At 32.5% G+C, this 25,088-nt stretch overlaps 1 protein-coding gene and 1 pseudogene across 1 annotated transcript in view; both read right to left on the minus strand.

Moving 5' to 3' along the window:
* LRP1B (LDL receptor related protein 1B) overlaps window positions 1-25,088 on the minus strand; it is a 1,825,680-nt gene that overhangs the window by 617,000 nt on the left and 1,183,592 nt on the right. The window contains exons 22-23 of the mRNA XM_072789062.1: window positions 15,756-15,956; window positions 9,473-9,718 (exon numbers count right to left, since the gene is read on the minus strand). Coding sequence (XP_072645163.1) covers window positions 9,473-9,718; window positions 15,756-15,956 — 447 coding nt within the window. The remainder of the gene's footprint in view (window positions 1-9,472; window positions 9,719-15,755; window positions 15,957-25,088) is intronic.
* Window positions 260-1,284, minus strand: LOC140612123 (tetraspanin-6 pseudogene; annotated as a pseudogene).

Genomic DNA, 25,088 nt, shown 5'->3' on the forward strand with positions numbered 1-25,088 from the left:
CTCCCTCTGCCTGTGTCTCTGCCTCTCTCTCTCTCTCTCTCTGTGTGACTATCATAAATAAATAAAAATTAAAATATATATATATATATATATATATAAAGATTTATTTCTAAGTAATTTATATACCCAGTATGAAGTTTAGACTCATAATCTTGAGATCAAGAACTGCATGTTTCACTGACTGAGACAGCCAGGTACCTTGAAAACATATCTTGTTTACTCTGAACAGTGACTGTTACATGGACTCTTTTATTAAAACTTTCTTTTTTTTTTTTTTTTGCTTCATTTATAATTTATTAGCTCTTCCAGTGTTTCACAGTGATACAGGGGTTTCAATGATTAACACCAATGGGACAAAAGGTGGACCTACACAAATGTCTTGATTGAATCAGACTATTACTGATGGAATTTTTTGGTCTATCGTAAGTAGTATTAGGCAATCTTCCATCCAGGCAATCTCATAGCTCACAGGGGGGAATGTAAATGTCCTTAAAGCTGAACAATAGTAAGCCCGTGGTTTGATGATTACACTGTCTCATACTGGTTATTTGTTATGGCGCGAGAGAGGCAGTAGGATAGAAAGATTCCAACCAGCTGAAAGCAAGCAACTCCAAAAGAAATTCCCTCAACCACTCCCATTTCTGACTCTATAATGGTCATCACCTTTATAAAACAACCTTCATTGTTTACTTTATCTGCATCTCTCTGTGGAGAACAATTTTCAAGTTTACAGCAACTCTTGGGAAATCCTTTTTCTGAGTAATAATTAGTATCCCTCCAATCTCTATAGTCGGTGACACCACAACAATGTAACGTATTTTGAATCTTGTCTACTGCATCGCTTCTATAATCTCCCGTAGAGTTATACTGCTTTAAAGTTTTCTCATAATTATTCTTAAAGCTGTTCCTAATCTCATGTCTGAAAACAAATCCTAAGATGGCAGTGACCAATTCAACCAAAAAAATGAGTCAGAAACATTGCATACAGTTTTAGCATCCATGCAGAAGCTCGGCAGGTAGCAAAACAGCCAAAGGTGCCCAAAAGAATGATGACAGTGCCAGTGCCAATGAGCACAAAGGGGACATTGGTGGCCTTCTCATTTAAAAGGGAAACATAATTCTCCAGGCTCACCTTGCCCCAAATGCCAACGGCAAGAAGGATTAGGCCAGTGATCCAGAAGATGAAAGTGTAGATCAAGAGGACGCTCTTGAAACAAGTAATGACTGGTTTCGTCTGCAGTCTCCGAGACGGGGACTCCATGACTAGCCACGACCCTGCCCCACCACACCAGCTTATTAAAACTTTCTGAAGGCTTTTCAAGTTCTTATATTTACTGTAGTCATTTTGTGTTGAGAATATAGTTGATAAATGTTTACTTGATTACACATGACTATTATAGGCCTGTTTACCAAAATAAAAAATCAAAGTGTAAATATTTAAATTATTTCTATTTGAACTGAATCTTGATAAATTCTCCAAGTGTCTCTACTTTTAAGATTTGTTTAAAAATTATTATTTCTTTTTTGAGAAAATAAAAAGTTGTAATGAATAATCCAATATGTAAATTCATGAACTACTGAGAAATCATGAAGACTGGGTTTCAAAATGCCAAGTCTTAAAATGTTTTTTTCCCTTTAATAAGGATAAAAAATAAACATCAGTATAAAATATTTGGTGATAAAACACAATGAAGCATTTTCTCATGTGTTTCAATTTTGATGTAAGGATATTAACTTCTTTTGGGGCAAATTCAATTTGGAATGAATATAGCAAAATATGAAGTAGTCATTCACTTTTGCAGTGTACTAACTTTTTTTTCAGTGTGCTGGCTTGTGGTATTTATTCAGTCTCATAAATGACTGAATTTTACAACTCAAACCACCAAATAAGACTCAATATAGAAGAGGCTTGAAGTTCTTTACCATGAGATGACATGTGTATAAAACAAAGAAGGTTCCAATTTATATATATATATATATTTTTTTTTATATTTTTTTAAAGTGATGAATTTACTTTTAATAAATGTAGCATATTACAAAGAGCTTTAGAAAGGACTTATAGGTCTTCTATCTGCTGTTCTTTTCTCTTTGATTTTTTTAATCCCACTACAGATTTGCATAATGATTGTTACAAGATAGTATATGGAAGCAGTAGATGACTTGTCTAAGAAAGAATTCCTCTATAGTCCTCTCAGGGTAATTGTTATGACTCCAAAACTAGTAATTTTACATGAATAGTCCTGATTATTTATTATCATACCTATAATGTCCTCAAACATAGTGATATTGTAGTTACAATGCTTTTTCTCCTGCAAGTTCAGAATTTTCACTTTTCTGTTCTCGTATTTAATACTTTATTTGAATTTCTCGGTCCCCATCATTAGATATATCCCCTGTACAGAGTAGCAACTTATGAAGTGGTAAATGATCTATTGTTTACTCCAGTTCACTATATATTATTACTTCCTCTTCTCCATTCCTTTAGCTATAGCTATGTTGGGAATGAATGAAAGTGAAATATTATTGAAGTGTGGTATACATAAGGGCAGAAGATATAAAACCTATGAAATGAGTGCTCGTTTCGGCAGCACATATACTAAAATCTATGAAATGAAAGGTAGGATAGACTTTCAACTATTATTCAAACTGGTAAATTTATAAGATTATCTCACCAACTGTCCACCAATTTTGAGAGTTTTTTTTTTTTTTTTTTTTATCTGTATGTTTCATTTTGCTGTTGTTTTGCCTTTAATTACTTGCCTGAAAATTCCTGGATATTTTTTTCTCAGTAGCTCTGCTTTATATTTCAAGTTTCTTAAAAACTTATCTATTCTTTCCATTAATAAATATCAGGAATCTGCATTTGGGGCATGTATGTATAGAAAGAGAGAGTGGGAGAATGAGAGAGGGAGAGAGAGAGAGAGAGAGAGAGAGAGAGAGAGAGAGAGAGTTCATTAAGGGGTGAGAGTTTGAGCAAAAATCTTTGCATTTCTAAGATACGGCCCAGTGCTTTTTGCTAGATTATATTTAATAAATACCTGTGATTACATAAGTGAATGCTTAATTATAAGAATCAATGAATAAACAGCCCAAGAGACATTAAATAGAGAGGAGATAAAAATTATTATGGCGAGAAGAAAGTAAGAAAAACAATGAAGTGAAGAAAGGAATGAAGCAGAAAGATAAAGAAATATTCTGTAAAGGTCATCGTGAATGAAACTAATAGAGGGCTAAAAGAATGTAGAAGATAGTTGATATGTCTACAGTTTAGTACATGCAACCAAATCCTACAATAAGAAAAAGACAGCCATCTTGATAGAAAAATGGCCAAAGGAAATGAAGAGATGCAAAAGGCTAACAAGCATATAGAGAAATGCTCAAACTTGCCATAAGAAAAATGAAACTAAAACAACGAACTATCACTTTACTTCACTATATTGGATGAAAAAGCTAGAAAATCGGATAATTTTAAGAGCTGGCAAGGATATGGGGACCTTGAAAGTGTACTGTTGGTGGAGGTGGAGACTGTTCAACCATTCTGAGAAGATACTGGTTATACTTTCTCATAGTAAGTATAAGCATACCCTGGGAGTCAATAATTTTGGTCCCAAATAATGTTCATGCATATTTCTAAGACTAGATAAATGTCTGTCAATGCCAGCATTACTTTTGCAGAGATTTGGGGTGATTTAAGTGTATTTATATTGTAGAGTGAATAAACAAAAATAGTTGGGGACATGCCATATGATACCACATAGCGGTTAGAAATAATAGATCAATTGTACACATAGCACAGATCATAAAACTAATAATAAAAACTATTACTACTTCAAGTAATAGAGGAAACTTGTTATATTCAACAAACATTTGCTACAAAATATATTTTTTAAAATGTATTTTCACAAGAGGTGTAAAATAATTTGATGCAGTCTCAGCTTTTAAGAATGTTTGGGTCTAAGTGGTAACAGAAATAAGCTCATAAAATGTACACTATTCAAAGACATCACAAGACTTTGAGGGCACACAGCACAGGGAGGTGGCCTGGATCTTTGTAGTAACTTGTAAAAGCTCTTTCTTTGGAGTCAGATAGAATGAAGTTCAAAAGCTTTGCTCTAACATCTCTTTGCCACAGCCCTGAGTAAATGAAGCAACCTCTCTGGGTCTCAGTTTCCAAAGGAATAAAATCAGAGTATTAATATCCATTGGTTTCCTGTAAGTTATAAATGAATTGCCCATCACACAGTAGATGCTTGATAAGTGGTAGCTATTAGTAATATTATCATAATCAACTTGAGGAAGAATTCATAGAGGAGAGCGTTTTAAATAGATTATAGGATTTCCAGAATGTAGAAGATACTGTTCTGCTCAGATGATAATGAGCAGAGTGCATGAAGGAGATGGTACAATAAAGTGATGCATGTGAAAGTACATTATATCTTCTTGGCAACTATTTATTTACTAATATTACTAATGATGAAAACAGTAATAATGTGCCTGGAATGGAAATCCATAGTGGAGGATAACAAAAGATTAGGTTGGAGAGAGAAAACAAGCAAAAATGAAGAAGGTCCTAAATAGCAGACTGAAGAATTTGATGTTCTTTCCATAAATATTTAAGAGTTACTTTCAAATCATAAATAGACACTGATATATAAAAGTGTCATTTTACTAAAATAAAGAAGTGGATCACCAAATTACCCCCCCTACACACACACCATAGCTTAATTCCCCTGATCTCTTCACCTTTATTTACCATTATTCCCCAAGGTAGTCCACCTGCTTATCATTACTCTGTTCTCTTTTATTTCATTTTTTATTCTTTAATATACTTCTGACCTCTTTCCATTAACTCTCACCTTCCGGATTTAGATTCTTTTCAATAAAAATACCATATCCCTTCAAGTTTCAATATATTCTTAGAAACTAAAGAAATAAGATGATGACAACAAAGAGGCCAGAGAGAAGACTGTCATCATTATAACATCTATGGTACAGATGCTACCAACTGGAGAAGGAGGACTGAGTCCAAAAGACAATAAATTAGGGTATGGAGAGGGGGGCAGCAAAGAGTTGGGGAAGTCAAAGATAAGTTCAGCTTGTAGGCCTGAAGACCAGAAGAAAACTGGAGCTGCTGACAGGACTATGGATATTTAAGAGAAGAGAAAGAGTCCATTTCAGCCAACAAATTTTGAAGTGACTTAATGACACTCAATTAAAGAGAACTGGATAGTAGGAAAGACAGTATAGCTGGAAATATAAATGCCACAGTAATATGATTTGAGCTGATAAAGGAAGGTCTCAAGAGATCACATATAGGAGTATACGGAAACTAAGGTTTAAGGAATGGGCACAGTTTACCAAAAAGAGAGCACTAAATTTACGCTGTTTTATTTTTATAAAATTATGGATTACATCCATAATCTGTTTACTAAAAAAAAAAAATCATGTAAATTGAGCTGAAAAGCAAATACCATTTTTTTCTAAAGTACTCATTAATAGTTTATTCTGGCATCCAATATAATTTCCACAAAATATTTTGAGGTTTAGTTAATTTAAAAAATGGACAAGAAAACACATATTTATTGAATATCTTCTTTGTTCTTAGAAATTTAAGGAAAATATATAGTACATATAAAATATCGACCCTATCATGAAGAGCTGGTAATTTGGTGGATGAGAGAGGATAAGAATACCAAAAAAAATAATTATATTCAAGGCAATGTATATTACAAAAAAAAATTATTTTTCCTTATTCTTGTTCAATACCTGACAATCTCACCTCTAAAACACATCTTGAATCTGTTCTTTTCTTTCTTTCAATAATCTTTTGCCTGAATAACCTTCTTTTAACTGGTCCCTGCATTAAATATAATTCTTTAAATCTAAACATGGATAGAAGAGAATAATAAGAACCAAGAAAAACATTGGTGGAGAAATCTCACCTAATTCAGGCTATGAGAAAGTAAGAAGGACGGCTATAATATTCTTTCTGATGTAACTAGAAACATGATGCAAATCTGCAAGTAAGTTGTCTACTAAACAGAAAAGAAACTGGAGATAATGTAATTAATAGGAATATTCTGGGTATTCATAGCATAAAGAAATGAACACTTTGTAAGAAAGTGATTAATGCATTACATATTAAGAAGGAAACATGTAAAGGACTGATAAAAAAGTATTGAAATAGCCAAGAAAAATGAGACTTACAGCTATATTAAATAAAAACTGAAGATAATAAAAATAGTTTTTATGGAAATCTTTATATTTAACTAACAAGATGTTAAGAGTGAACTTAGAGAAAACAGAATCATTTCACAATTCAGCAAAAGCCAGACTAAAGAATTTTGGAAGAAAGGAGCTCTGAGAAATAAGAAAATATGAAAGAACTACAGGAGAAGATTCAAGAGAAAAAAAAGCGGGGGAGTCATAGTTCTTTTTTTTTTTTTTTTTTCATAGTTCTAATTTGAAGCATAAAGAGTGCTATTATTCTTTACTTTTAAAATGTCAAGAAGAATAAGAACAGGTATTGCATTCAGTAGAAAGGATACATTTTAAAAGCAGGGACCCAACTTAAAAATGATAGAAAAAAGTAATAAAAGAAGAGCAAGAAAAAAGAAATTTTATTTTCAAAGTCCAATAGTTAGTGGTTAATTCATTTTTATTAAACTCTGAATCTACCATAGGTTTTAAAAAAAGAAAGGAAGTGAATAAAATGCAGAAAAAATCCTCTTTTATACGTAAAAATTGCTTTAAATTAAAAAATAATCTTCAATGGCTATCAAAACCTATATTATCTGAATAATATAAATGCTGACAATGGCATTTGGTATACTGTATGTTTCAGGAAGGAATAAATTACCAGCAGGTTAAATTCTCCATGCAAGAAAGCTCTATATTAACTTTAAAAGGTAACTATACCTTTGCTTCCGTCTTAAACTATAAAAAAAGCAGCTGTGAAATCTAGCAATCCTAACAGTGATAATTGATACAGTACTGTTAGTTTCTTTCTGAGTTTAGAATGGAAGGAGCCAATTACATTAGTAGGATTATCTTTGATCTGGTTACTTATATTCAAATGTTGAATTATTTTAATATTGAACATGAATTGCTATTGATTTCATAGAACACAGAAGTATTATAATAAGTCAATACTTTTGTCACCTGTATTCAAAAACCAGTTATGGAGCAAATTCTCATGTAAAATATGATTATATTTTGATCTACTGTTTCCTTAATCCAAACATGTACATAAATAAAATGACTATTATCATTACAAAAAATTGCTTTTTTTTTGTTTTTTTTTAGCCTCTCGTGTCAATCACCTTGTACAAGATTCTTGGACAAGAACGAATCAAACAATTGAACTTATGCCTCAAGAACTCAAAAAAAAAATTTTTTTTGCGAACTCAAATTTTAATAGCCAAGAGAAAAAAACACAAAACAACAATCGAAATAAAAGAGTGAAATAACTTAATATTCAAAAAATTAATAATGTTCTCTGAAAAAATGTAATACTTTTGATTTAATATTTTTCTAGAACTGGACTGAATATTATATAAAACAAAAAATCTACGACTTGATTTTTTACTATAAGATGCTTATTTCATCAGAGAGATAAGGAATATAGAAAGCACATAGATGGGAATTTGAAACAGCAAATTAAAAATGTGAACATATATTTTCACGGACAATATATTCTAGACATAGAAAGGAGAAATAAATAGAGAACAAGAATATTTTAAAGAATATTCCCTTTAAAAAGATATGAGCTCATAGGTCTTAAAAGAGTATCCAGGATTTTTGGAGATAAAGAGGGGAAGTACAGTCTAAGGAAAAGAAACAATGAGAAAAGTTTATGATGTATAGGTTCAACTTAGTAGTCTGATTAAGTCTGTGTACCACTTATCAGAAAGTTTTAAAAAGTACTCAAACAGTAAGAAGAAAGTTAAAAAAAAAGTATATATAGAAAAATCAAATACTGTATATTAAAATGCAGTTACCAATATTGAACAAAAAAACACTTTTGGATGTAGTAATATGCATGCTTTTTTTTATTACTGTATTTGATAACAGATTGAGCAGTGGGTCTAATGACCCCCATTTTTTTTTCTTTATAATGACCCCCATTTTTAAAGTAATAGTGGGTTCCAAAACTTGAACATATATGACATTTTGAGATATCAGAACAACTTTAACATGGTGTGAATGTCTATTACTTCAGTTGGAGACATACAGTTGCTGCTAATAATTAGTGTTAACTTTCAGTGAGACATGAAAGAAAATAAAGGTAATATTTTCTCTAACAACATTCACGGACCCCTTCAATTCTATCCATGGACTCTAAGTATTCACAGCCTCATTAAGTCTCTGGAGAAGATAGTGGAAAGTGAGCAAGTTCTCAAAGTGTTGCAACATGCTATAAGGAAGACATTGTTATAATGGGCACTAATATTTGAATGATAAGAAAACCAAGGCTCACCTAGCTTTATGTAGCCCGCCTAAGGTCACGTACATAACAAATGCCAACTGCAAGATTAAAGTTCAAAGATCAGATTCCATAGTCCCTGGTTTTCCCAGTATGAATCTGACCTAGAGAATCATCAGAATGGGCAGTTTTAAATGGGCAGTTAGAAGACGAACACAGCCAGAGCGAAGAGTTTATTTCAAGAGCAGAAGACACACCATTGGAGGTGTGGGCTAGGACCGGACTTTGGAGGGTTCTCAAAGCTTGCAAAGAGAAATAAAAGTAAGTGCTTTAGAGAGTACAAAAATAAGCCTTTAGGGATGACGATGTTGGAAGTAGCATTTTAAGAAGGAAGAAAATATCTGATGGACTGTGATTATAAGGATTACTGTAATATGCTGTCAAGAAGATTTGGAGTAGGTCTAAAATGACACATTACAGGGGTGCTTGGGTGGGTCAGTTGGTAAAGCATCTATCTTTGGCTCAGGTCATAATCCTGGGGCCCTGGGATGGAGCCCGCATAGGGTTCCCTGCTCAGTAGAGGGTCTGTTTCTCCCTCTTCCTATGCCTTTCCCTGTGCTTGTGCTCTCTTTCAAACAAATAAATTCTTTAAAAAAATAAATAAATAAAATGACACATTAGGGGTGCCTAGGTGACTTATCAGTTAAGTGCCTTCTGTTCAGGTCATGATCTCAGGGTCCTGGGATTGAGTTCCACATTGGACTCCCTGCTCAGCAGAGAGCCTGCTGCTTCCTCTTCCTCCGGCCCTCCCCCCTCTCATTATCTATCTCTCTTTATCAAATAAATACAATCTTTAAAAAAATAAAATGACACATTATACTTAAATGCCTTATTGAAAATTAGTTGAATCCTTTTATTAATTCTTTAAAGATGTTTTTGTATTACTTTCTCAAGATGTATTCTTAAATATAACAAGATACACAACACAGAAAAAAACCAGAAAGGCACTCGCTATTCTTCAATATAGCAAAACACACATCTACTTACCAACACTTGTGCAACTTTCCCCATCCACATCCAGCTTCCACCCTTCATAGCATGAACACTTGACTGTGTGCTTGTGCTGCTCACACACTTGACTGCATTTTAGATGATTGCTACAATAATCTATAATTTCACATGTTTTATTGTCTTTGTTGAGCTGAAGTCCTTCAGGACAGGAACAGACAATTCCTCTTCCAGGAACAACAGAACAGTGATTGCTACAGCCTCCATTGTTCAGTGAACATTCATCTATAAAAGGAGGGGAACAGATTACAGGGCATTATCAATTGTTTTGCTCAATTAAATACTAATCATTGAACTCAATTCTCTAAGGCTAGAATTAGAGCAAGGATATCATAAATGAATAGAAAAAGCTCTCTGGCTTTTAAAAAAAATATTTATTTATTTATTTATTTATTTTTTTTTTTTAGGGCTTGGTGTAGGAATGATAAAATAATTCATTGAAAGACCAAATATAATTCTACATGATAGGAACTGGGAATGGGAGGTTTTAATTTCTATAAAACTTTGGAATACACTTTGTTTTACCCCACAGAGGTAAAGTATGTTCAATGTTTCTTTCTATTGTGCTGAGCCTTTTAGCTTTTGAGCAAAATCAGTTGCTAAGGCCTCCCTGAAGGATATACATTGATGATCTGAAAATTTGACTTAGCTCAGTGTTTATAGCATGCATATACATATACATGTATGATATATATATATATATATACACATATATATACTTCTACGTCTATAGTCTGATTCATAATGATAATGCAGGACGGATTAATTTGCTTTTTACTGGCTATAGCCACTTATTTTTAAGTTAGGTAAATTACACATTGTACCCTATATGTTGGTTATTATATTAATTCAATGAGGCCATGAAAGCATAGTAAAAAGTTGACTTGGGGGGATCCCTGGGTGGTGCAGCGGTTTAGTGCCTGCCTTTGGCCCAGGGCGCGATCCTGGAGACCTGGAATCGAATCCCACGTCGGGCTCCCAGTGCATGGAGCCTGCTTCTCTCTCTGCCTATATCTCTGCCTCTCTCTCTCTCTCTCTCTGTGACTATCATAAATAAGTAAATATTAAAAAAAAAGATTTAAAAAAAAGTTGACTTGTATTTTGACTGAAATAATGAGTAACCAATATTTATTACATGGTTAGTATGACTGGTTTATAGAGAAAGAGACTTTTTCTTTCATGGCACTTATAATTTAGAATTGCATTAAATATATTTATTTCTAATTCTACTTCATTATGAAGTTGTAAGATCTGTGAGTGTATATAAAATATCTGCTCTGTTTAGCAGTGTATATCCTGTAGCTAGCACATTGCCTAACATAAACAGTTAACAATATTTGTTCAATAAAAAAAGTCCAAAAGCACACAAATACCCCCAAAGTGAGCCAGTACTTGTCAAGTTGGGAAAATTTCAAGATGACATCCCTATGTCATTGATGAAAATAGCAGATAACTGTCTTTAGTTTATTACCTATTACGTATGTATTATTAGATGCATAGGAATAAGGCTAAAGGAAGCTTTGCCTTCCTTTGCTTTAAAAATATTTTTAAGTAGCTTTCAAAGCCTGTTGTTTAATTGAGTGTTTTTTGAGAAATGCTAAAAGAGAATGTTGTTCAATGATTGACAAATGGCAGTAATATTTACTTATATACCTCAAATATTTCCTGCTGCCTATGAAAATTTGGTTCAAAAAATGAGCTTATATATAACACTTAAAAATATATTCTACATTTTTAAAAGTTCTATATGAGTCAACTATTCTTCATTCTATTTGTCACCAGAAAAGACGTTACAGGGATAAGAAAAGGAAAATGATTATATTAACTATTTTCTCTAAGAATTCAAGTTTGATATTATTTTTGAAGAAAAAAATAGATTCATTTGGCTCCTCCAAATATATTTGTTCATCCATATCATAATCATTTCAAAACAATAGTCATTTTAAAGTATTTGCCCTATTTTAGCTCAATTGACATTCTTCTCAACAGAATTACTATAAAGAAATATCATCAGACACAGCAGGTGAAAAAAGAATTGTTACAGTTCTTTTATCTTATTTCAAATATGACTGTTCTTGTAGTACTGAAGTGTCTCTTGCTGACACTATCCTTGGAATTAAGTCATAGTTTTTTAAAAAATAATATTTACATTGATTCTAAAATTGAATATAAATTTAATGCCAACATTTGTGTGACTAGTCCCTTGTTAATTCTTTCTTAACCCTAAACCTGTCATTAAACATTGCAACTTTCTTTTAAATGTTTTATTATTGAACAAAGAATTTCTCATTGATCAAGCTCTAGTCGTTTTTCTCAGAGTCCTCTGTTCAACTAGTCCTCCACACTGGCTTATAAAAATTGCAGAATCTTAGTACAGAGAATTTCAGCTTCCACTCCCTTCCCCAACTGTACTCTTCCTACAACCCAAAAAGAGATCCCAACACTAGCATAGTTTCTAAATGCTCAGGACAGCCTTTCAAGTACGACTCCAGCTTGAGAAAGCTCTAAGCTGGTAGGAGAATTAACTGTTAATTCCAGCCAAAACCTGGTGATAGGCAGACAGGACCTCAAACCTCATCTTAGAACAGTTAATTTAGAAAACTTGTAATTATTAATATTTTTCTCTGCACATTGAAAATGTAAATCTTCTACCACCCAGAACTGTCTCCTCAATGACTTGAGAAATATTTTTGAAGTGCAAACATTCAAGAACATAACTCTCTCACTCTTGCTTCCTCCCAGCCCTGTGGGTGCTTCGTTCTGACTTGTACCATGGTCTCAGGTCAAAGATATGAGACATTCATTTCTTCTCCGGGATAAGCATCAATTAACAAACCCAGATGGCCGAGTAACATGGACCAACCCCCTTCCCACCCCTTGGTGCCTTTCCCTTAGTATATTCCAGCCTTCAAAATGCTTCTAGTCTTTTTTTTTTTTTTTTTTCAGTGAATTCAATTTCAGTTCACACTAAATATTCTTCTCTATTGCAATAACTAATCCTGAATAAAATCTATCCTTATCACTTTAACTAGTATTCAGCTTTGTTCATCTTTGACATACCCTTATAGCAAGGATTAACAGTTAACTCTATTCTTGAATGATTCAATATTTTTCTTGTTTCTTAAACAGCATATCCCTTTCCCCTTGAAATCATTTGAAAATCCCTCTGAGAAAATAATCTCTTCACTAGGCTTAAGAGACTTATTTTATTCAGTACTCCTTTTCTTTTTCTTTTTGTTTTTGCTTTATAGATCAGATTTTTTTGGAGAAAACAAAACAAGAAACACTTCACTACCCAAAGTGTAGGATTTTTCCATCTCAGGACATCTCCCAAGTATTAATTCTACAGATGACAAATCATTTTCATACAAGATAGTTTTGTACAAGTTTTACATGTATTGAGGAACAGGACATAAATCAATTCCTGTTTCCTCTTTAACAAGAGACAGGGTACAGGGAGGGAGCATCAAAAAAAAAAAAAAAAAGCTTTTTTGAATACAACTATTTGGCAGGAGTAGACATGAAGAGGGCAAAACCTACATTTTATCATCTATAACAAATGGTTTAAAAAAAAACTATTTGACCTTGGGAATCTCTATCTAAAAAGCATTTTGTAGCTACTAGCCAACCCATGCCAATTATTTAAAGTTAATTCACTTGATATGTCTTTTATGTCCACTGGGTAAATGACTCATTATGCCCACTGCTGCAGCACTCATTAACCAATATCACTGCCTAGCTGTAGAGGATCTAACCTACAACTGATGGGCAAGGACCTTGAAAATAAGAGACCAAGATGCCATTTCTCTATAAATACCAATATTATCTGTAAGGATGCCACCTACTGGGCTATAGTACAAAGGTGTACATAAAAACAGATAAGAAAAGGAGAACCATAGAAGGCAATTCAATCTTTTAACCAGTATTTGTTTTTGATTTTCGTTTCTCTAACTTTCCTTCAACTTCACCTCATAAAGGAGACAGATAGGACTTCAATATGCCATAGTACTGTAAGCAGGATAGAATTGTCTTTTTATCACCTCTGGTCTGTCCACACCTAGCTTTATTGTAACCTCTTTCACACCTGTAATCCTTTGAAATGTTTGAGCAAGTTTCCTAAGCTGATGAATATAGTGACTTGATAGTAAAGAGCAATTTTTATTCTTAAGGTAGACAAAGAAATAAATTCAGAAGAAACTCTCTTTTATTTTACTAATCCAGAGAGCAGAGGATAGGAAAATAAGGCTGTGTTTTCATAACATTCTTTTAATTTTTCTTAATGATTGTATTTTGTCTCTTTGCCTTCATTTAACCTGAAGGTTGAGAAAAGGTGGGAAAGCACTAATTTCTTTCAATATCTGTAGTGCATCAGGCATTATTACCATGATTTCCTGATCAATATCATCATCTCCATTTTTGCTATGAGGAATCTGACATTTCAAGAAATTAAGTTACCTGCCTAGGTGATTTAATTGAAGTAACTGAAGAACAGAATTTAAGCCTGTCTAGATCTTGATTTTTCCTATATTTACACATTTTCAACTTTAAGAGTATTGATAGTTTCCTTCTCTAGTATTGCTCTTACAACCTTCATGAGCAATCCTCACACATTGTAATGCAAGAGATATTTCCATCTACCATCTACTCTATAAGAGAGAATAAGCTGGGAGAAAAAGAAGTAAATACAGATAAACTAAGTCTTTTACATTATATTTGTTGTTTAAATTTAGGATTTTTTTGGAGGGTGGTGAGTGAGGGGGTTAAGAATTTAGCATCACAGGGGCACCTTGGTGGCTCAGTTAGTTAAGAGTTCGACTCTGATTTTGGCTCAGGTCATGATCTCAGGGTCATGAGATCTAGCCCTGAATCAAGCTCTGTGCTGACTGGGGAGTCTGCTTGAGATTCTCTTTCCCTCTCTCTCTGCCCCTCTTCCTGCGTGCTTGCTCTCTCTCTGTCTCTCTCTCTGTCTCAGTCTCTCTAAAAATAAATATAAATAAATAAATAAATAAATAAATAAATAAATAAATAAATAAAATTTAGCATCGCTGAATGAAGACTGCTGCATTTACTGTTTCAAGGTTATTATATAGAATCACAGACTCTTTGGAAGAAAGGACATTTATTATATAAATTTGAAACATGATAACAAGTTTTCTTTGGATCACTCAGTATTCTATTAATGCTCAATTCAGATCAAAATATGATAACTTTAGGCTTAAATGTAGTTGTCTTTTTCAGTTTCAATTAGGTAGCTTCATCATTTTGTAAAGTCATTTTCTCAGTCCCCAGTCACCTCATTATTGTTCTTATCATTCTGTAAACCCTTCTTCATTACTCTATTGCTGTCACCTTCAGTATTATCTAGAAAACATATTTTGAAAATCTCCTTGCTAAATGTCTGATATCCCCACAGAGAAGGAAATGCAATTTTCTTTATATGTTCTTGTTGGCATAAAAAGACAACTAGTCAAAAGTGATTTCAAAGCTCAAAAGCTATCAGATTTAAATCATCATTTTAACTAGATAAAGCATACCAAAGAAAGCTATTGTAAGAGGACTAACAACTTCAGACAAAATTATATAAACCTGAATAACTTTCAATTGGTTTCATTATTCATTATCTTCCTTTCCTCTTTCTTTTAATATTTTTATTGTAATGATTGGGATGGATGAGAAAATCCATTGAGTGGTATTAAATTCCATCCTGTAGGTCAGTAATAAGAAGGTTTTCTTGTTTTGAATGACTCACTGACAAAAAAAAATAATAATAATCATAATCAGTTTCACTGTAGCAATGGCATTAACCATCCAGAGATCTAAATGATGAGCACAATTATACAATTAAGTTAGATGGGCATAGGCCAGCCTTTTCTGCTTTATTTTAGAATTTCTGATCATATTTTAAAAACTTTTAATAGGCTGGGGCACCTGTGTGGCTCAGCGGTTGAGCATCTGCCTATGGCATGATCCTAGAGTCCCGGGATAGAGTCCCACATCGGGCTCCCTGCATGAAGCCTGCTTCTCCCTCTGCCTATGTCTCTGCCTCTCTCTGGGTGTCTCTCATGAATAAATACATAAAATCTTAAAAAAAAAAAAAACTTTTAATAGGCTTACCATCCCTGATAAATGGAGATAGGGTTCAATGCTAAATATTATATTTAAAGGAAATAAAAGGAAGGACTGTATGCTTCTATAAGCATCATCAAGTGGATTAAACGTTTTTAGTCTCCAGAGAGAAGCAAATCAGTGAAACATGAATTACCACAGAGCTCGCCTTCATCAGACCCATCGGGACAGTCCCTTCTTCCATTGCAGAGTTTCTCTGGCTGCAGGCAGGCTGAAGTGTCATTAGCACAAGGGTACTTGGGTGGTCCACATAAAAAACTGTCACAGTCATCTTCATCTGACTGATCCTCACAATCGATATCTCCATCACATATCCATGCTTTGTTGATGCATCTCCCTTAAGGAAAGAGAAACATTATCCATTTGATTGTTGTTATTAAGTCACTGTCATAATGAGTAGTCACTATGGTCTTCAGTCAGAGGCAGAACTATGGGCTATTAGAAAGAAATCTATTTGTTAATAGTTTGACAGTTTATATTCATGACAGCTTTTGCGTAGCTCTTGCTCTCCTTGTTAAAGGGATCTTAGTGTTAAAGTCTTAATATTTTCCCTGGTTTCAAGTTAATGTCTGGCCCTATTAAAAAATAGTATGTGACTAATTGAAAGTTCCATTACAATACTTTTAAAAACAAACTTTAAACAAACATCTGTATATAAGTCCCTTTCAGAGACCTAAATTCAAGTAAATGTTTTCAGTGTCTTTTGCAGCCTGAAATTTAAGCAAATGATTTATTTCACAGGAGAAAATGTCCTTCTGTTAACATTTGTAACCTCAACACTTAAACTCTTCCTCACACCTAGACATGTATATTCTCACTCATAAAATAATAAAAAAAACGTTATTGAACATTTTGGTAGCTAAGGTACATACAGACAGAAGTTATGAAAATATGTTTTGTTTATTGACTTTGAAAGCAAAAAAAAAAAAAGATTATTATTAAGCCAGCAGTTTTCAAAAGTAATAATGTGAAATGCAGAGAAAGCAACAGCCACTGTCTATACCAATCTTTTTTCTACTCTAAATTCTCCCCCCATTCCAGAATGGTTACCTTTTCTTATAATTAATTATCTTTCTGGATTATGCAATGTTGAGGTGTAATATGAATAAAAAATGACCCAAAGATAAATACTAGTTATTAGCTGACTATTTACCAACAACTCATAAAATGACTAGGACAAATGAAAGGGAAATGAAAAATATTAGATTGTATAGGTCAAAGAGTCTTTATATATTCAGATGTCTGCTTCAAATTTAAAGGCTTCTATATTTTAAAGTAACTAAAATATTGGTGAAAGGATGTTTCATTTGCAGAAATATATAAATTATTTTCCACAGTACTAAGTCAAATGAGAAAAAAAAGCACAAATGATCAGTTTCATAGTTAATATAAAAACATGTCATAACCAACATTAATTATTGATGAAAATACTCTTAAAATAAGAAATGATGGATACTTAACTGGTCGATTTGATATAATTGGGGAAAGATTATAAATTTTTGCCTTTACATCATAAATAAAACTAATAATGTTATTATTTATATTGTTCTGGAAATACTATCTAATATAATTAGATAATAGAAATAAATGAAGTATAAAATTAGAAGAGTATCATGTGCAGCTAATATAATCATATAATCATAAAATCAATAAAAACTAATTAAGAACTGTAAGAAACTAAGATTTAAAAAAATAGATTGCTAGTTTCAAAAATCATGTAAAAATTCACAGATTTTATATCTAAAGAGAGACTATAGTAGAAGGTAGATTTAAAAATCTACCATAAAACAAAGTATTTGGGTTAAACTACAAAGAATTATATAGAATTTGTACAAAGAAAATTTATAAATCTACAAACTCAGATGATGTCTTGGATATAGTTTAATCTTTTTATCACTGAAAAATATTTTTCCTCAAATTAATCCCAATAAAATGGTAACAATATTATTGCAATCTTATAAGCTTATCTTAAATTTGAGAAGATAAAAGCGCAAAAATCATTTGGAGTCTTCAAAAAATAGAAGAAAATTGATGAATAGGAACTGTAAATGTCAAACCTTCAGAAGGTTTTAAAACTAACAGTAGTCAAAATATTTTTAACAGAATATCAAACATATCAACATTTAAATAGGATCGAGACATCAGATATTCATCTACCTAGCATATGGTTTTAATATACAAACATTGTTCAAAATAATAAAGATAATGGAATTACAAAATTGATGATGTTAGGAACATTGCTTCGCCACCTAGAGAAAATAAAAAGCCAAATATAAATCCTTACAGTAAAATATATTCTAAGTAAATCAAAAAAATAATACTTTTTAAAAAGCAATGATAAATACACACACATTCTAGAATAAAATAAAACAACAAAAACTTGAAATGTTCATTACACAGATCCAGAAAACATAAAGGATAAATTGATAAACTTAATTTCACAAATACTTTTGATTCCACATTGCAACAATATAATCCATCTATAAATTCAATACAAATTTGGTAAACCAGAAAAGTTTTTATTATATTTTAAAAAAGGTATTTTTTTAACATGTAAAAGGGCTCTTACAAAAAAATAAAGATCAATAAACCCATACAAGTGTAAGATTCACAATGAATCAATGACTTACAAAAATGATCAAAAATATCTTCTAATAAAAAAAGTAATCTGAAACAGCAATTTAATACCATTTTTTCCTCTATCAAATTGGTTTAGATTTTTTTTTTTAAATGGATAATGCAAAGATAGATTTGACAAGGGTGTAAGTAACATCTCCAATGTTGAAAGGGCTGCAAATTGGAAATATCTATCTACCAGGCCATGTTACAAAATCTAGAGAAAAAAATGCATCAATTCTGCATCAGAGTAATTCTAATTTTAGATTTTTTTTCATTAACAGGTTTGCCCAAATGCACAAGGATGCATTACAAAGACATGTGTTGCTGCTTCATATAAATTAGCAAAAGACTGATAACAGCTTAAATCATTATTGCAAGACTGGTGATATCAATTACAATGTATCCATGCACTTTATTATACACTGGAGTGAAAAAGAATGAAATAATTCTTCACAAGATAACACAATCTCCAGAACATATCAATAGAAAAGGTACAAAACCAAGTGCATGGTAGGTTTTCATATATGTTAGAAGATATTTATGTATTTACCAATATCTAGAACTGTAATTCCATACACATCAATATAAACATATGGACAAGTTTATCACTACATGAATTCCTTCTGGGAGGCTACAACAAAAATAGCTAACAGTGATTTCCTCTGGTGAGGAAGACTTGAGGTTCTGGAAAACTAGAGTAGGAGAGGAGAATTTTTATTGATCAATTTGTGCTATTTATTTTCCTTCTACCATATTTCTGTATGACCCCCCCCAATGCTCATTTTAAAAGTGATGATGATGATGAAATGTATACACATGTGCATCAAGTTTGATGTTTTCTACAGATGAATTATGAAAAATTCTCTGTTGAGGTGTGACTTATTTATCCCTAGGAACTTTAGGAAATATAAGAAAGTACTAAAACCCATTCCTTGTCACCAAAGAGTTTATATAATATAGTTAGCAAGACAAAGCCAATGCATAACATATAATTTTAGTCTAAAATATGGCATTCTGTACTTAAGTAATAAATCATAAGGGATCACCTACAAATACAGTAGAATGAGATTTTAAGAGTAATATAATAATTTATATTTTTAATTTGGTAAATCAAGGTGTAATTTCTCTTTCTTTCTTTCTTTCTTTCTTCTTTCTTTCTTTCTTTCTTTCTTTCTTTCTTTCTTTCTTTCTTTCTTTCTTTTTCTTCTTTCTTTCTTTTTTTTTTCTTTTTTTTTTTACTAATCCACCATGACATTCTTAATCACTGACTCCAGGATAACCATAGAATTGTTTCAACAAACCTGTCCATAAACCACTATCAATCTTTTAGAGTCAGAACAGCAGTAAAACCTATTTGCTATCCCTAACCTAAATGCTGCCTTGAAAAGGTAAAGGAAAATCGTATTCAAATGACTAGTAATTTTAACTCAGATTATGTTACCAGAGATACGAAGTATCTTAGATGAGATTTACAAGTTTAAATAGTTCTCCCCTGTCTCTGATATTGCAGGGGATGCTTGAAATGCATCTTGTTTGGTTTTAATCCTTACAAAAATGTGGATTAAGAGGGCATACCAGGTATGAGTTTAAATTTCTTTTTTTTTTAAATTTTTTAATGATAGTCACACAGAGAGAGAGAGAGAGAGAGAGAGAGAGGCGCAGAGACATAGGCAGAGGGAGAAGCAGGCTCCATGCACCAGGAGCCCGATAAGGGATTTGATCCCGGGTCTCCAGGATCGCGCCCTGGGCCAAAGGCAGGCGCTAAACCACTGCGCCACCCAGGGATCCCTGAGTTTAAATTTCTAATTCATGATCATTAATTGGGGAAAACCTAAAAGCAAATGACTTTAGTAAGTATGCTTAAAGACTGTTGATTTTTACTTGATTCATATTAAGACAAATCCTTACATAGTCAAATAATTGGATATAATATCTTGAAATAATGAATACTACAGATTTCCTTAAGTTCTCTCCTTTATATATCAGAAACTTGAGTCTTAGAGAAAATTTGTATTATGAAAATTAAATACAGATTAATAGTATTGAAATGTGTTTTAGAAAATATAAATATCCAATATCTAAAAAAACCCAAAAATTTTTAAAATAATTTTTAAATGTTCACATTTAAGTTCAAATAACCAAGTCAATTACTCTGTCTTTACTAATTATACTTTAAAACTATGTGCTGAAAATATTATTAGGTGTTTATTATCAAGTTAAGTTTTACATAATCTTTTCCGATCTATTTAAAATGATATTTTCTATTCATAACTATGTGTGCAAGAATATTACAGAAACTGCGGTTTTTCCCTTTGGGCAATGAGAATAAGAATGGCCAAGTAAAAAGCAGCAACAACAACAAATAATAATCAGTATGTTGGTATGTATCATGACAACTAGTGAAATCACACTCATGCAAACATAAACACACCTACACACAAACACACCAAGGACATTATAAGGGCTATTTTTATTTCTGTTATCTTGAAATTTATAGTTTAGGATAAAGTCAGTACAAAGTCAACAGCTATAGGGAAACTGTTTCTGGAGTCATTAGACACTGTACTGCTTTTCAAGAATAAATTTATATGATCGATTCTAGAGTTTCTTTCTCTGTTAAACTATTTTGGCCATTTTAAAAAATAGATTTATCATTTTGTAAACTGCCTGACTCATTTTTATCTTAATAAAAGATATCATATGTTATAAGAGAATAACTTTGGTTCTGGGATGTGATTCACAGTAAATATTAATATGGGTATGGATGTGTCTGGTGGCTCAGTTGGCTGAGCATCCAATTCTTGATTGGCTTTGGTCCTGAGCTCAAGATCCTGGGATCTAGCCCACAGTCAGGGTCTGTGTTCAGTGGGAACTCTGCTTGAGGATTTCTCTCCCTCTCTCCCTCATTCACTCATACTTACTCTCTCAAATAAATAAATAAATCTTAAAAAAATAAAGAATATGAGCATGAAGAGAAGTTAATCTTTGAGGAAATCCAAATGGATTTACTCAATATAAGCATAATGTCTTTTTAAATTGCGCTATTTTAAAAAATATTTACACCATTAACCTTTAATACTGCATACATATTTCTTTCTCTAACAATGTTGACTTCAATTCAATTCAGCAATTATTTATTGAGTATAATGTGTTTGCTTAGCTACTGAAGAATGTAGAAAAATGGAAAAAACAAATCCCTGACCTTGTGCAGCAATAAGTCTAGTAATCACAAATGTTCTACATTGAACATGTATACTTATATATGAATAAAATAAAAGCCATATAATGATCACAGAGTGCTATGGCATTTCAGAAAGGTGGAAAATATATATAATGGGAAGGCTGAGAACAAGATTTACTGAGATATTATTTGGAAAGGGTTTTTTTGTTTTTTTTTTCGGTTTGTTTTAAAGATTTTATTTATTTATTTATTCATGAAAGACACAGAGAGAGAGAGGCAGAGACACAGGCAGAGGGAAAAACAGGCTCCATGCAGGGAGCCTGGTGTGGGACTCGATCCTGGGTCTCCAGGATCACGCCCTCAGCCAAAGGCAGGCACTAAACTGCTGAGCCACCCAGGGATCCCTGGAAAGGGGTTTTGAAGGGTGCCAGTGAATACTACTTATGGAAACAGAAAAAAAAATCATATAGACAGCCGACTAAAGAATATAGTCATTATATTCAAATATATACCAACTAAGAAACAAAAGGCAAGTAAAACAGAAAAAAGAGAGGTAATTTAATAGCATGGTGATTGTTCTTATTACTCAACAGGAATGTGTCAGGGCATAGATGTTTGAAGTAAATTAACTCCCATTTGGTCTTCCTCCATTTCTGAATGAGTTCACAATAAAATTCTGTTTTGCATATGTATTCTTTATTTTATGCTAAACATTATTTTCCTAATAGCATAGCTATATGTACAAATTTTCATCAGAACTGTATACACAGAACCATGTATACTGAGTTTAAGGGGTGATTTTCAATGGCTATTTGAACACATGGGATTTTAGTGTTACTTGCTGAATCTAATCCACACATAACATAAAAAAACTCCTAAGTAAAGTCATAAACAGTCAGGAAAGGGTGGGACTTGCTCCAGAAGCAATAATAAGGCAGTTTGGAGTCACAGTTCAGGAAATGTTGACTGCTAATTTATGAGGTGTCTCTTCATCTTAAACAATGGAGAACCATTGAAAGATTTTGAGTAAGTATGATCTCAGGTCACAGTTTATGAGGTAATAGGGAGCTTAAGCTGTGTGTAGAATGGATTGAAGCCAATTACTGTCAGAGGAAAACACAGTAGGCCACACAGTGGTCTGAAGGACAGATAATACAGATTTACCATATGCTATGATATGTGAGTGGAAAGAATGGAATGGGTGATGGTAGAGAAATTGTAGACAGAGCATCAGTAGGACCTGAAAATATGAAGACAAGTCAGAATGTCAAAATCCACTTTCTGCTTTAAACTTAAATGTGTAGAGGATTGAAGATGTTTCTAACAGAAATAGAGAATGTGAAAAAAAATTCTACCTTCAGAGAAAAAGTGGAATGTTCAGCATAGCAGTGGAAGAAATTAGTTTGAAGTATGAGGTGAAATTCAGTGATGGGAATTTGGAAAACATTTGGCTGGGAAATGATGGTTGAAATGTTGGGAATAGAAGAAATTACTATGGATACCTTACATGAAGATGAGAAGGAGCAAAAGAAGGAAATTAAAAGAATCGTCTACAAGAAGGAAAGAAAGAAGGAAAGAAAGAAAGAAAGAAAGAAAGAAAGAAAGAAAGAAAGAAAGAAAGAAAGAAAAAGAAAGAAAGAAAAACGTCTACACAATGTCTGAAACATTATGCATTCAACAAATATTTCTTTTTACCTTAAATATAAGGGGCAAGCAAGGAAAAGTGAAATTAAAAAATCTAAAAGATAAGTGAATAGAGGACAATCCAGTATGAGAGTTCACAAGAAAAGATTTCAAATAGAGGATATGTGTTGCAGAGAAAGGCCAAATCTTACAAGAAAAAGTCAAAATGCAGGATTAGTTATCATTCATCAAGCTCATACTGTATTTTAGACACTATGTTCTATTTATGATGATGATGACGATGATGATGATGATGATGATGATGATGATGATGATGATATCATTGTCCGCATCATCATTATCTCTATTTTATAGATTTGAAAACCAAAATTTAGGTTTGGTAATTTATCTGAACTCACATAATTACTGAATGGCAGAGCAGGACTCAAGACAGAAGAGGAGGGACTGTGAAATCATCTCTGGTGACAACTGAGACAGCAAATTCCCTCAAAGGTAGAGATAAAGTAGAGAAAAGGTGAAGGAATGAATGAGTGAGAGGAAAGATTTCTAGGTGCGCTACACAACGTTATTTGATGAAAGGACAACAGACAAATTTAATAAAATCAAATAAATATATTTGATGTTATTGGGCTAGATATTTTATAGAGAGGAAGAAAAATTAATGTGGAGAAAAAAATTGAAAACATAAGCAAGAAAATTGACTAAGGTCCCATAGGAAGTAAGAGGTCATAGGATCAGTATCTAAAGAAAAGCCCTTCTGGGCAAAATACTTTCTTAAGATACAGTATTGAAGAGAAAAGAGATAGTATACAGCAAATGTTTAAAACTGCTTCTGGGAGAAATCAAAACAGAAATATATAAGGCTCAGAAGCAATATGCTAAGTGTTTTATTAGTGTTACGACACATAGACAATGGAGAACTCATCACATTATTTTCATCAGAAATAAGTAAAACTATTCCATAGGGTTGGTTATAGGCAAGGGAGAAAAAGTGCTGTATTTAGAAATTCTTCATATACAATTCATCATATAATTCCAACAAAATCACTATTCCACTGTAGGAAATCTTTGGGTCTAATTATTCCAGATTGCTTTTAAACAATGATTAAATTCACCATTTCACTTTGTATTTACTGATACAACAATGGGGAAGGAAATAAAACAATGTAATCATAGGAAAGAGTAACACTTTGCCATTCACAGAAGCCCACAGAAGATTTTCATTACACAGGGGATCAGCACAAAGCAAGTTATTTGTGAAGCCAATCAGAGTTAAATCCCCATGTGTGCGAGTTAGTTTTGTTACATTCTTTTGCTAAAGAGCATTTAATCCTTAACTCTTAACCTTATCCTGTGACCTGACTTCAAAATGTTTATTGCTTTTTCCAATGGAATCTGGAGTGAAAGTTATATGGGTCAGCCCCCATATCTCATCACTCTCAGAAAAACATTCATAAGAGAAGACTGTACAAGTATGACACCGTCTCACTCTTTTTCCCCTATTCACAAACACTGATAACAAATTCTTGTGAATTCTCTAGAAATATATTTTTATTATGAAAAACACCTTTATAAAAAAGTATCACATACTATGCCCCCTATTGTTTTCCCTTACTTTCTACTCAAAACTTAATCACAGGAAATGTCCATGTCCAAGTATAACAGTGATTTCCAATCTTTAAATTTGCTGCTAGGTATTCCACTGTATGGATATACCATTTCATGTTCAAATCTAGAGCCCTATCTTGGCCTATGTAGATTGTTCATAACACTTAACTATTAAAAACAACTTAGCAATGAATAGCAATATCGAAGATGTTCAACATCATATGCCATTAAGGAAATACAAATTAAAACAACCATGAGATATCACCTTACACCTATTAGAATGATGAGAAACCAAAACACTGATACACCAAATGCTGGGGAGGGTATGGAGCAACAGGAACTCCTCATTCATTGCTGGTGGGGACGGCAGTTTCTTACAAAGTTAAACATATTTTTGCCATATGATCCAGCAATTGT

This window comes from Canis lupus, chromosome 20 (assembly GCF_048164855.1).
Source record: "Canis lupus baileyi chromosome 20, mCanLup2.hap1, whole genome shotgun sequence".
Classification (NCBI taxonomy): Eukaryota; Metazoa; Chordata; class Mammalia; order Carnivora; family Canidae; genus Canis; species Canis lupus.